The 13409-nt window shown below is 41.6% G+C and overlaps 1 protein-coding gene across 5 annotated transcripts in view; it reads left to right on the forward strand.

Annotated features, from left to right (window-relative positions):
* The window catches only part of LOC147701095 (uncharacterized), a 178538-nt gene that overhangs the window by 156391 nt on the left and 8738 nt on the right, over window positions 1-13409 (forward strand). For 4 of the 5 annotated variants that reach the window (XM_086929875.1, XM_086929876.1, XM_086929878.1 and 1 more), the window contains one exon: window positions 101-4873. In XM_086929875.1, the coding sequence (XP_086786001.1) occupies window positions 787-2379 (1593 nt within the window). In that variant the 5' untranslated portion in view covers window positions 101-786 and the 3' untranslated portion in view covers window positions 2380-4873. Of the gene's footprint in view, window positions 1-100; window positions 4874-13409 lie in introns of those variants that run through there. The other variant, XR_015297434.1, reaches the window with a different exon arrangement.

Raw genomic sequence — 13409 nt, forward strand, 5'->3', positions numbered from 1 at the left:
AATAGTAATAAATGAGATGCTTTTACAATCAATTAAAAATTGTATATGCACATTCAGGTATTTTCAATTTAAGTAATTTAAATCTCTTTACATCCTACAGAAAACAATCCTTGATTGCACAAAATGTTTAAGAATAATGAAGATAGTAACTCTGCAAAAGCAAAGTCCGAAACATGGAGTTCCAGTATTCAGGAAAACGTAAGTGCCGACAAAGGCAGTCGAACCTGAACATAAACTGACAGATCTTGGGAAGTACCGTCAAGGGCAATTCGGTGGTTCTACCAGTCTCAGTTGTGCACCTCCGTGCCTGAAGATGAAAAATGGCCTCTAGAAAAGGAAGGCAACTCTGATCAACCACTTCTAATGTAACCATGTCCAATACCAGCTCTGATCGTGAGGTGGTTACAGCAGTACTCTGCTTCCTAAAGTGATATCAGGCTACTTTTCATTGCTGGGGGTGTATTGTAAACTCTTTCAGACCATTCCACAACAACCAGCGAAAAGCACAGTTAACTGAAAGTTGAAAGAAATGAGGGTTCTGCTATATAAAACAAAGAGTACTGTCCCAGTGTGCACCGACCAGAAGGAAGATGGATCTTTACCCGCAAGCTTGCCAAACAAATATCCAGTCTAAAGACACAATCACCCATAAAGCAGCCTTACACACGTTATGAGTGTGGTGAGTATTTGGTGACCTTTTCATTTTAGTGTTTAATCTGAAAGCAAACAAGAAAAATACCACACACATACAGGGAGTGTGAGAAAAACACAAGTGCTTTACCAGTCATGTTGGCCCTTCAGAAAGCACAGTCAAGAGATGTAGAAAAATACATACCCGACTCAGAGACACTAACCAAGAAAGAAAAAGCATACACTTGCAGTGAATGTGGAAGTAGTTTTTCCAAATCATCTAAACTCATGAGTCATCAGCGAACACACACAGGGGAAAACCCATTCAAGTGCAATGAATGTGGGAAGAGCTTTTGTCGATTATCAACCCTGAAAGAGCATCACAAAATACACACTGGGGAAAAACCATTCAAGTGCAATGAATGTGGGAAGAGCTTTTGTCAATTATCAAACCTAAAACGGCACGAGAAAACTCACAAAGTGGAAAAATCATTCAAGTGCAGTGAATGTGGAAGTAGTTTTAGTGAATCTTCAACATTAAGGATTCATCAGCGAGCACACACTGAAGAAAAACCATTCCAGTGCAGTGATTGTGTGAAGAGATTTGGTAGCTTATCAGTCCTACATACACATCAGCGAGCACACACTGCGGAAAAACCATACCATTGCAGTGAATGTGGAAGTAGTTTTAGTCAATCTTCAACATTAAGGATTCATCAGCGAACGCACACTGGAGAAAAACCATTCCAGTGCAGTGAATGTGTGAAAAGCTTTAGTCTATTATCAAACCTAAAACAGCATCAGAAAACACACACTGGGGAAAAACCATTCAAGTGCAATGAATGTGTGAAGAGCTTTAGTCGATTATTGCACCTAAAACAGCATCAGAGAACACACACTGGGGAAAAACCATTCAAGTGCAATGAATGTGGGAAGAGCTTTATATGTTTATCAAACCTAAAACAGCACCAGAGAACACACACTGGAGAAAAAACATTCAAGTGTAGTGAATGTCTGAAGAGCTTTTGTCTATTATCAACCCTAAAAATGCATCACAAAACACACACTGGGGAAAAACCATACCTTTGCAGTGAATGTGGAAATAGTTTTAGTCAATCTTCAACATTAAGGATGCATCAGCGAACACACACTGGAGAAAAACCATTCCAGTGCAGTGAATGTGTGAAAAGCTTTAGTCTATTATCAAACCTAAAACAGCATCAGAAAACACACACTGGTGAAAAACCATTCAAGTGCAATGAATGTGTGAAGAGCTTTAGTCTATTATCAAACCTAAAACAGCATCAGAGAACACACACTGGGGAAAAACCATTCAAGTGCAATCAGTGTGGGAAGAGCTTTATAGGTTTATCAGACCTAAAACGGCATCAGAAAACACACAATGGGGAAAAACCATTCAAGTGCAATGAATGTGTGAAGAGCTTTAGTCGATTATCAAGCCTAAAACAGCATCAGAGAACACACACTGGGGAAAAACCATTCAAGTGCAATGAATGTGGGAAGAGCTTTATATGTTTATCAGACCTAAAACGGCACCAGAGAACACACACTGGGGAAAAACCATTCAAGTGCAGTGAATGTGGAAGTAGTTTTAGTCAATCTTCAACATTAAGGATTCATCAGCGAAGACACACAGCAGAAAAACCATATCATGACAGTGAACGTGCAAAAAGCTTTTGTCAATCTTCAAATCTAAAAAAACATCAGCGAGCACTCCACCATCCATGAACGTGTCTATTCTCTGCTATTGTTTATTTCCCTACAGCTAGGAAAAACATGAAATATCAGGAAACCCATTGGGAGACTATCACAAAGTGGACTAAAAGTAAAGAAACATTGTTGGTTTTTATTCTGTGAGAGAGTTATAAAAAAAGAAATCCAAGCATACCTGGCCATGCTACCTGTAAAATCAACACCATGAACAATGCTTGGAATAAAAAGGGTATGTTCAGCTAATTTTAGAGATTAGTAATAAAACATATAAACCCAACACACTCAAAACTATTTAACAAGCACAAAATGAAGATTCTTCAGAGCTGGCTGTGGTTTTGGTCATTTTATGCATCATTAATAGTTATGTGACAGCGGCCACGGAACTGTGTAGAAAACTAGAAGTGAAAGCAGGAGAATGTGAGTGGCAGCTCTCTGGGTTAACCCTTGCAGTGCATGGCATTTACCTCTGAAGCTCTGATGTGGAACAATTGATGATCAAAGTCTGAATTTCCGTCTACGAGCCGTACTAGTCAGCACATTACACAACCTCGCATTTCATTAGCAACAAAAAAGTTAAAATCTCAAAGAAACTTGGCTCTATGCCTGGCTAGGAAAAACCCATGAAACACAAGCTAATTTAACAACTACAAGCGAGCACGAAAAACCTTCAAATCATCTATATACAAGGACAAACAAATCACATTGAATCAGTTCTGGCTGAAGCTTGTTCAAGCAAGCAAGAACTCCAACTTTATTCTGGTCTCTAGTTAACAGGGGTCCTTTAGGTAAAAGTGGGCATGGTAGCGCAAATATAACCTCAGAAGAATGGACTCAGTTTGTACCTAAACCATTCTGCGACCACTCAAACAGGGACGGTCATTCTAGCCCCCCATCAACTAATTTAGAGTTATTACCTTTTGAAGCCCAACGCATTGATAAGACCGAGCCTAACAACTTAGCTAATCATGTCCTGGAAGCAAAAACATTTGACGTAATGGAGCAAAGCGAAGACCCCTTGACGGAGACCTTGACAACACCAGATGTGTTAAGAAACAACATTGCCCGTACAATCAGGAAAGCAAGGTCAGAAGGAGCTCCTGGGGCTAACGGTCTTCCTCAGGCCATGTTTAAATCATACGTAGGTTTGTGGTCGGACCTCTTGGCCCCCCTGTTTTCATACTGTAGGCTAAACCACAACATCCCAGAGTCCTGGAAAGGCGCTATTATCCACCCAATCTATAAAGGTGGAAAGAGAAATGACTTCCGAATGATAGCTCTCCTCGACATTGAATCTAAATACTATGCCAGTATTTTGCTGGAAGAGTTGTCGTCTAAGCGATGTCAGTTAACTGCGGCTCTTACGCTGCGTGACATTGCGCGCATGCGCATTGCTGCTTTAACGAAAATCAGGTTTTCTTGCTTTGTGAAAACTTTATTAATACACTGCGCGCTGTGTGGAAATGGTGTGTTTACTGTTCTTTTAGTGTGCAATGTTGATACATGCAGGGCTGGCCTGACACCATGATATAAATACATATGATTGCCTCATTTCAATATAAAGATTCAGGTTTTCATAATAGATAACAGAACTTTGTTTGTTGCGTCTATGCATTACAAATAACAAGTAAATTCGACCCTGTCATTAAGGCCGTGCGGCTTGAGGGAATTTAAATGGTAAATCCAATAGTTTTCGTTAAAGCAGCAATGAACATGCGCGCAATGTCACGCAGCGTAAGAGCCGCGATTAACTGACATCGCTTAGACGCCAACAGGAAGAAACAGCGAGGGGCGTTTGGGAGCAGAAACACACAGTACGAAGGTGAGCGAACACGCGAGCAGAAGGATAAGATTAATGCGGTCAGTTTGAACGTATGGGGGAAGCTTTGCAATATAAACGTAGGCATGAACAGCAGCGCTATTTATTAACGCTGTAAAACAGTTAAGAGGCATTGAAGATGGGCTAACGTTTATAGTAATCGCAGTATACCATCCCTAAATCACAACCGAGTTGAGGAAACATACACTACAGACCTCGTATATAATAAAATACATGACACCAGTAACCATGCACAACGGGGCTAAATACGAGCACGAAAGACAAACACATTATCGAAAAGCGCGCGCTGAGCACACATGTTGATCTCCCGCACGAAGACCGTTTCCAGAGCGCTGCAGAGCAATAGAGAACTAAGACTCAGACATGGACAGCTGAAGACACGGCGCGTAATATATGAGCGATCAGCACACTAGTGAAACCACAGAGTATATCACCAGTAAGCATTTAATGTAATTGAAACATGGGCACTTCTTGATATTAAGGAGTACAACATATTATGTTTATTTTTTTGAACATTTCCCTGATGAAGGCGACCAATTGCCGAAATGCATTGGAATGATGGGAATATTCATGATGCATAACAGGAATGTTGTGTTAAGATAACACCAAATTATGTGTGATTTGAACAGAAAAAGAGGAAGAATTTGAAATAAATTAGCACTTTACAGTGAATATCGAGTGGAAGTTCATTCATTGAAATACTAGCTGGATAACACAGCAACAATCCAGTGCCTTGGGTGACAGTCGTATGAATCATAGGACTGCTACCTACTAGATTTATGATTACACTCCAGGCGGGGAGTGATTCCCAAGAGCACGGGCATAATTTGAAAACTTCAGGAAGGTAACAGAGGCAGTACACAACCAAAGCCTAATAGCCGTATAGCCTTTCTGCCTCAGGATATACCGGTTGGTAAAGGCCCTGAACCTGTGTTTTAGCCCCGAGCCGCAGGCCTTTTGCAGCAGGCTATTAAGCTATAGTAAGGCCTGCCTGACTAGAACAGTACGTTGGGAAATCCTGCATTTGATTGCATGTTTAAAACGGAACTTAACTGCAAAGCTTAAATAAGTCTAGACATATTTAAACATTGCCAACTGAATAGAATTGTAGTGTAGTTCCTATATTCCCAATAGGCTCTGCACATTGGAATAACATAAACGATAGTGTAGACGTAGGACTGAGGTCGACTAGGTCTCTATTGAATATGTTAGACTTAATTATGAATGTCAGCTAGCGCAGAGGTCACTAGAAACTTTCTCGAATTCACGAGAAGGAATTCGTTTCTGACCGCATAAACATGACAACTTTGCTCCCCAATAACAAGGAGGATATCTCCAGAGTCGCAGAAACAATAGATAGCTATTTTACTCAGTCACTTGTGCGTGCTTAGTTTCACCAGAAGTGCAGAGAAACAGAGAGACGGGCAGTTTCAATAAAATAAGTTATTTATTGACCAGTCTTCTTTCTCATGCAAGAGAAGTGAATTGCTACAATCGCAATACTTGTCATAAAGTAAAGAGCGTTTAGTAAAAACAGTATTATAAAATAATACTGTAAAAGCATGGTATGGTTTCTCAGACATACGGTGTTTAAAATGGATAAAATACATACAACGATAAAATAATGACTAAACGTATTCAACTGGTGCTTCTAAGATACGACTACCCCGGTGTACCTAACCTAAGCCTAGTACGGGGGAAGAAGTAAGGGAGGAGCAGCTTAAAGTTAAAATAGTTTCTGCCAAGAATCTAAACCAAGAATTCTCTAAGGGTCTAATCAGCTCCGTACCTTGTTTAGAATGTAGGAGGTCTTGTATCTCTCTCTTAGGACTCGATCTCCCAGCAACCCGCAAGGGTAGCTGGGAAACACTAGAGCTGGATTTCTCGGCAAGAGAAAAGACAGCGCCTCTCTCAGTGCGTCAGCGGGAGGGTCGGTTTCCTTCGGCACTTGCTACAGCAGGGCGTGGGGCAAGTAGATAGTCGATCTGCTCCAAACCACCGTGTATTTTGCTAGGGCAGATGCTGGTATATTAATTCCTGGAAGGTGCAGAGCTTGATGTAAGGTTGGACATAAGAAGTCACTAAGAACTCACAGTTCTTTCAGGACTCCAGGAGTTCTAGGAAGCAGGGGGAAGCTGGAGGCTTGGTTTCTCTAAGAACACGTTGTGCTTTCTAGGAGTCTGTGGAAGTAGCCTTGCTGTATTTGGACTGCATTGGCTATGTCTTAATATGGGTATGATTATCATGCCTATATAAGGATATGATTTGATATAACTATATAAGGGCATAAATCGGGAATATTAGACTAGGATCCTAGATTCGTCCACAACACCCACTCCACATCTAATGTCCATCATTACTAAATACTAAGCAATTTAAACATATCTATGCATGTGTTTTCCATCCCACCCCAAAATACATGAACTGCATTTGAAATGGTATGTACACGAAAAACATGAGTGTTGTACTGTACGTTTTTTTAAGCAGTGGTATCATTCAAAATAATGCATATATTGTATCTTAAATGATTCACAAACTTTTACAATTATGAAATGGCTCTAAACACAGAAGAGAAGGTTGAGACCATTTCATCACATATTTATAAAAGACTGTACATGTGCTAGAGGCTAAGTGAAAATATTGTCTCTAAGTTTTCAAAATAGAAATATTGTTCTCTAAGAATAGTTCTACTTTAACAGAGTATCATGTGCCAAAAAGGTAAATATTTTGGGAACAGGGAAAAATAATCTCCGTGTGTTTAAAAAAGAAAACATTTTCAAAAGCAGGTTTGGAAGTTCTGTTTATCCTAATTGAAGGCCAAATTTAGGGTTCAGGGAACGCTGTGTGCTCTTGTTCTAAAAGTTATTCTCGTTGTTAGGGGAGAGCACTACCTCAGATAGGCTGTTAAAGAATTCCTCTACAACAGTAGGTGAAAGTTTGGCCATGTCTGAAAAAGTAGAAATAGTGCATATATGCAATGCATTGCCGTCATCGTTGTCTAGATCAGGAATGGTAACTGAAGGTTGTACCTGTGTGCCGCTTTCATCTCGTACCTCACTGCCAGCTTGTTGCTGTGAGGTCTCAACGAATGCTGTCATCAGAATAGGTAGCCGCTGGGAACAACACATTGCATGAGCCGTTACCGAACCAAGCAAAGTATTGACATCCTTTGGGACTGCTGATGGGAGTGTGAGACAGACGTCTAACACGCATTCTTCTCCGCAGAGCAGGCATCGTAGAACAGGTAAGATGCAATCTTGCCAGATTGGTCTGAATGAAAGGAACCAGGTGGTATTCAGATCTCTCAGCCGAGCCAATCCGAGTACTTTGGAAATTCTATCTCTGTACCGCATCGCAAGGAGCGTTTCTTCCATTGTAGCCTGAGTTTTGCCTGTGACTGGACTTGCCATATCGGAGCAGAAGGAACTAAGATGCCTGCTATGAGTCCCGAGATGAGAGGCAGGCCGCCGAACACAGAGTGTACGAAATTCGTGAAGATGCTCAGGACTGCTTCAAAGGGTGATAATAGTCCCGAAAAAATTGTCTTCAATACATGTGCGATGCCGCTGATATCAGACATGTTTAAAATTTGGCTAAGCATTTCTACAAAATGTACGGGGCAATTTGTTGATAATAATGCATGTATCTCTGCAGAATTCCTTGCTACTTGCAGGTCATACATTTCTTTAGACAAGGTCAAAGGAACAGTCTTTTGCAAAAGAATGGATTTAATTCTGCTTAAAGTATCAATTTGAATAGAAGAGATATTCAATTAAGGCCATATCGTTGCCTCCTTGTCTGGCTTAATGTTTAGATACAATACTTGCATACAACAAGTGACCCTGGATGTAACACTGACGAGGTAGGCTTTTCCTGGCACCATGCCACAGCAGCTGTGGTCACTTAACATAACGTAACTACCGTTGGAAAGTTGTCTGAAAAAGGGTCTATCTGTAAGGTTGGGGTGCCGTGCAGGTGGCAAGAAAGGTCATTAGATGAACCTTCGCAGGCTCCATGTAAGTTAATTTCTTGACACAGGAGTGTACCGCTCCGTGAGTTTTCACAATTTCTCCCACTAAGAAATACCTCTTTATTTACCCCATTTCTACATTTATGTGTATAAGGTAAGCTCCAGGTTGACTTGATGTACCCATTAACCAACCTTTCATACAGGCCTGCTGGTATGTGCTTTAAGCAATATTGAAACTGAAATGTAATTGGTATTGTTATTGTTCCGTGTATTATCCACTCAATAACAGGTTTCTCGGAAACTGTCAGTGGTAATCTCTCGAGTTTTTCAATGCTCAGCACCGTATAGTCTGCTCCTCTCTGTGCCAAAGAGATTTGTTTATCTGTTAAGTTAAAGATAGAAAATAATGATGTTGTGTTAATCAGGCGCCACGGCAAATATCGCACATATCCTGAACGGAGATTTTGTAATTGTACAATAGAACGTAATTGGGACTGGCCATGTTGTAACATTTTTAGGCTGAGTCTTTGGAAACCAAAGGCTACGTGTCGCACAGCTCCACAGGCCCAAACTAGGCCTAATTAACCTGTAGTAAATGTACTCAAGTTCTATATCATAAAGTATTTCAAATGTACTCAAAAATGATTCTTCACCATATTTTCATTTATATTGCAGTACTAATCACTTTTAATCTGCAAAAATTCATTCCTTGATGAGAAACATAAAATTGAATCAATGAAAGACAATCCAAAAATAAATCAAAGCAATTCAATCCTATAACAATTTCTTAAAGGTGAAAAAATGTGGTCATTCTCAATGCATTTCGCGTTCAAACTGAACCCTTCGTCAGGGGATTAGCGAATTACAACATATATATACAATTCATGAAAAGAAGATTCCGAAGTAGTTCTCGTCTGAATCTACAACACAAAATAATATTCTTAGTACCTGGTGGTTCTGTACATTATGTTTCTATGATTAGTATAATACTGAGAGCTTGCAAGTGAGATAGAATAGAAGCCTCAAATGAAAAGGTATATGTGAATTAAGCTCAAGGAAGGAGAAAAGGTCAAGGATATAAGATGTTTATTTCACCTGACTGACTGACTGACTGAAATACTTATAAAGTGCTCGAATGCCGCGGCGTCTTGGCGCTATAATGACAGAGAGGGAGGTGAGAACAGATCTTAATGCGGAGAGAAAAACCAGGTTTTCAGTGCCTTTCTAAAGCATAATTTAGATTTTTGTGAGCGCAGTGCAGGGGGCAGAGAGTTCCATAATCTGGAAGCTTGGTACGAAAAGGACCTGCCACCCCATCGCATTCTTCTTATTCTTGGCTGACATATTAAATCATGATTGGCTGATCTCAGCGTACGCGATGGCACATATCGAGGAAGGATTTTGGAGAAGTCGTCTGGTCCCATACCGTACAGGGACTTGTGGACCAGACAGAGGGCCTTAAACTGTATTCTGCACCTAATTGGGAGCCAGTTAAGTTCCTTGATGACTTTGGACATTGGATGACGATAGGGTAAATTCAGTAGGACCCTGGCTGCGGCATTTTAAATTGCCTGCAGTTTGTTAAGTTATTTTTCTCCTGTGCCCAAGTAGAGTGAGTTGCAATAATCCACTCTGGACATTACCAGGGCACCCATTACAGTTCTTTTTTAACGTAGGGGGGATGTATGGAAGAACATTCCTAAGAATCTTGACGGTGTGGAAACAGGTGGAAATTACCTGGTTAATTTGCGCTTTGCAGGAGAGATCTTTATCCACCAGGAAGCCAAGATTCCTAACCTTGTCTGCAGGACTAGGACAGGGGCCCGCCTCCGGAGGCCACCAGAGGTTGCTCCAGACGGACGGTTTCTGACCGAACTCAATTATTTCTGTCTTGTCCGTATTTAGTTTTAAAAAATTACAGCTCATCCAATTTTTTACACCGAGAAGGCAATTTTTAAAACGCTCTGCTGTGGCTTCAATAGACTGTGATACTGACACTACAATTTGGGTGTCGTCCGCGTACTACACTAATTGTAGGCCGTGTGATTGAATTAAGACAGCTAAAGGGGTGACGTATAAGTTAAACAAAGTAGGCGATAGCGCTGAGCCCTGAGGGACCCCACCTGGGAGAGAGAATTTATCAGATTGAAAACCCTCCCAGTGCACTTGTTGAATTTGGGAGTCCAAAAAAGATGTTAAAAGAGTTAGAGCAGTGCCGGCAAAACCTAGAGTTCTTAATCTGTTTAACAAAATTGAATGGCTCACAGTGTCGAACGCTGTAAGGTCTAATAAAATCAGGGCCGTTCTACCACCTTCGTCCATTGTCTTTCGAATGTTTTCGGTTGCCATAATCAAGGCAGACTCTGTTGAGTGGGAGGGGCAAAAACCATGTTGCGAGGGGTCTAGGAGCTTGTTATGGTCAACATATCGCATCATTTCTTGGTTTATGGCTTTCACCAGAATCTTGGCTGGTAGGGGTAGGCAGGATATTGGCCGGTAGAGCTTAGGTTCAGTAGGATCCAACGTGTCCTTCTTAAGGATAGACTGAATGCAGGCTTTCTTCCAGCTACTGGGGAAATCACCAGAGGTGATAATGTTGTTTATCAAAGGGGTCAGGACAGCTGCCACCGTCTGTGGAATCCTGTGCAATACATGTGGCGGACAGGAATCTAACGGGGACCCTGACTTAATCTGTGTGATTAGATCTGCCATCTGTGTTTCCTCTAATAAGGGGAAACAGGAGTAGCTGGAACCAATCAGGGGGGCAATGTTATTATTTTCGATAAGTGTACTTAATGCAGAGGAACTAAGATCATCACAAACTGTCTGAACCTTTTGTTGAAAGAAGGTAGCAATGTTAGTCACAAAATTCTGGTCGGGCTAAAGACAGTGTCACGGGGGCTCTTAGTCAGATAAGGGACAGTTTTAAATAGTTCTCTGGCAGTGTTGGAAGCTGCCTGAATTTTATTTGTAAAATAGGCTGAATTGGCCAGAACTATTGCTGCCTTATATTTCTGCAGGGCTTTGGTGTATACTAATTTATTTTGAGCACTATAATCCGAACGCCACAACCGCTCAAGTCGTCGGCATTTCATTTTAATGTGTTTCACCTCTGCGGAATACCACTGCGCAGTCGCAGATCGTCTTCTGTTTTTTTTTTATTTCTACAGGAGCCAGCTGATCGACTGCCTGACTGATCCAATTTTGAAATTTGATTGCTCCCTTGTTAGTGTTACCAGTCTCGAGAGCAGGGAGGTCCTTTGCGAGTAAGTCAGCCAGAGAGGGCAGGTTCAAGTTTGTTTCAAGGGCGTGTTATTTCAGGAAGTGTGAAGCCTCTTTGATGATTTGGCAGGTTATTCAGAAGCATGTTAAAAAAGATAGCACTATGATCAGACCAAGGAACTGCTTGAGTCAAGATAGCTTTAATATGGCCATTGTTTGTAAAGATGCCATCAAGGGTATGTCCTGCAATGTGAGTGGGATTTGAGATTAGTTGAATCATGGCAAAGCTAAGAAAATTATCAATTAAGGTGATCGAGTCAGAGTCATTGTTTACTTCTAAATGAAAATTAAAATCGCCCAAAATGGTGTAAGTGGCGGAGTCAGACGTAGATTCTAGATAAGTGTGTAGTGCTCTAATAAACGGCGCTCTCAGCCCGGGAGGGCGGTACACAAGCAGGCCTGAAAATATTAGGCAATTATTGGCTTTAATTTTAAAGCTCATAGCTTCCGCTTCTAGACCCTGTATGGGTAGTGAGAATACTTTTAAGTGAGATTTATAAATGATCCCAATACCACCACCCACTGCTCCTAGTCTATTTACAAATTCTACAAGGTATCCTTCTGGAACTGCGTCATTCCAGTCGAGTCCTGAAACATCAGATGCCCATGTTTCTGTAAGAAACATTAGATCAATAGCATGGTCTATAATCAAAGCTGAAATTTCATGTTTATGTTTACCCATGGATCTAGTGTTCAACAAAATACACTTCAAATTTTTTTTTCCATTCGCCGGGCGGCCTGATTCACACTTATGGTTATTATTGGCCAGCAAATGAGTATTAATAGTAGGGCACTTGCTCGTGGCTGGGAGCGAGTTGCCTAGTTTATGGGGTTGGAGAGAAGGATTGTTAAATGTCTGCAGGCCACAGGAGGCGCAGCTAAATGAAGGAGGGAAGTCTTCTAGATTTGCTCTTTGCATAGGTTTACAGGTGCATTGGTTCAGCTCGAACAGCTGTGTGCTTGAGTATTGAAATTTTTGGGTTTTTTGAAAACAGCCATAGTTTCCGGCGCTAGGCGTGGAACTGGCGCGGACGGGCGCAGACGGGCTTGCCTTTGGCGCGCTGCCGCGCGCCCACTGCGCTTCCTGTGAGGGGGGGGGCATTTATAGTTGTGGGTGAGGGAGGGGCCGAGCACTGGACCGCTCGCAGAATTCACCCCCAAGATGGCGCATGCCAAAGGGAGTCACAGCCCCGGCAGCGTCTACTCGGCTGAGATGGAGCTAAGATGCATAAACAGGTAAGCGTTAAGTGCCAGAGAGTGGCAAATAGTTCCTAGTAGTCAGGAGGTTTAAAAACACACTTTGTGCTAAAACAAAATTAAATGCAGTGATTGTTAAAATACGGCGATTCCAGCATTCACAACATGACACCAGTCCCAGCTTTCCGCCTCAGGACCATCAACACGCAGCGCTCTTAGTCAGCAGTGCGGGTAGAAATTAGGGTTTTTGTAGTTGTGGGTGAGGGAGGGGCCGAGCACTGGACCGCTCGCAGAATTCACCCCCAAGATGGCGGACGCCAAAGGGAGTCACACCCCCGGCAGCGTCTACTCGGCTGCGATGGGGCTAAGATGCATAAACAGGTAAGCGTTAAGTGCCAGAGAGTGGCAAATAGTTCCTAGTAGTCAGGAAGTTTAAAAACACACTTTGGCTAAAACAAAATTAAATGCAGTAATTGTTAAAATACGGCGATTCCAGCATTCACAACAAGACACCAGTCCCGGCTTTCCGCCTCAGGACCGTCAACACGTTAGTCACCTCAAGGTGGGAATAAAAAAGTGTAAAAATACAACCAGAGTGATAACCAAGTAAAAGACAAGTGACTTTGAAAGCGTGATCAACCCATACTATATCGTCCAAAAACCTTAAAAAACGTCCCCATGTCATACGCTTGTCTCATTCAGTGTAAATGCCCGATATCCAAAGAAACGTGGTGTATTATAAAGAGAAAAAGTAATTAT

The sequence above is a fragment of the Lissotriton vulgaris genome, chromosome 7, assembly GCF_964263255.1.
Source record: "Lissotriton vulgaris chromosome 7, aLisVul1.2, whole genome shotgun sequence".
In the NCBI taxonomy this organism is placed as follows: domain Eukaryota; kingdom Metazoa; phylum Chordata; class Amphibia; order Caudata; family Salamandridae; genus Lissotriton; species Lissotriton vulgaris.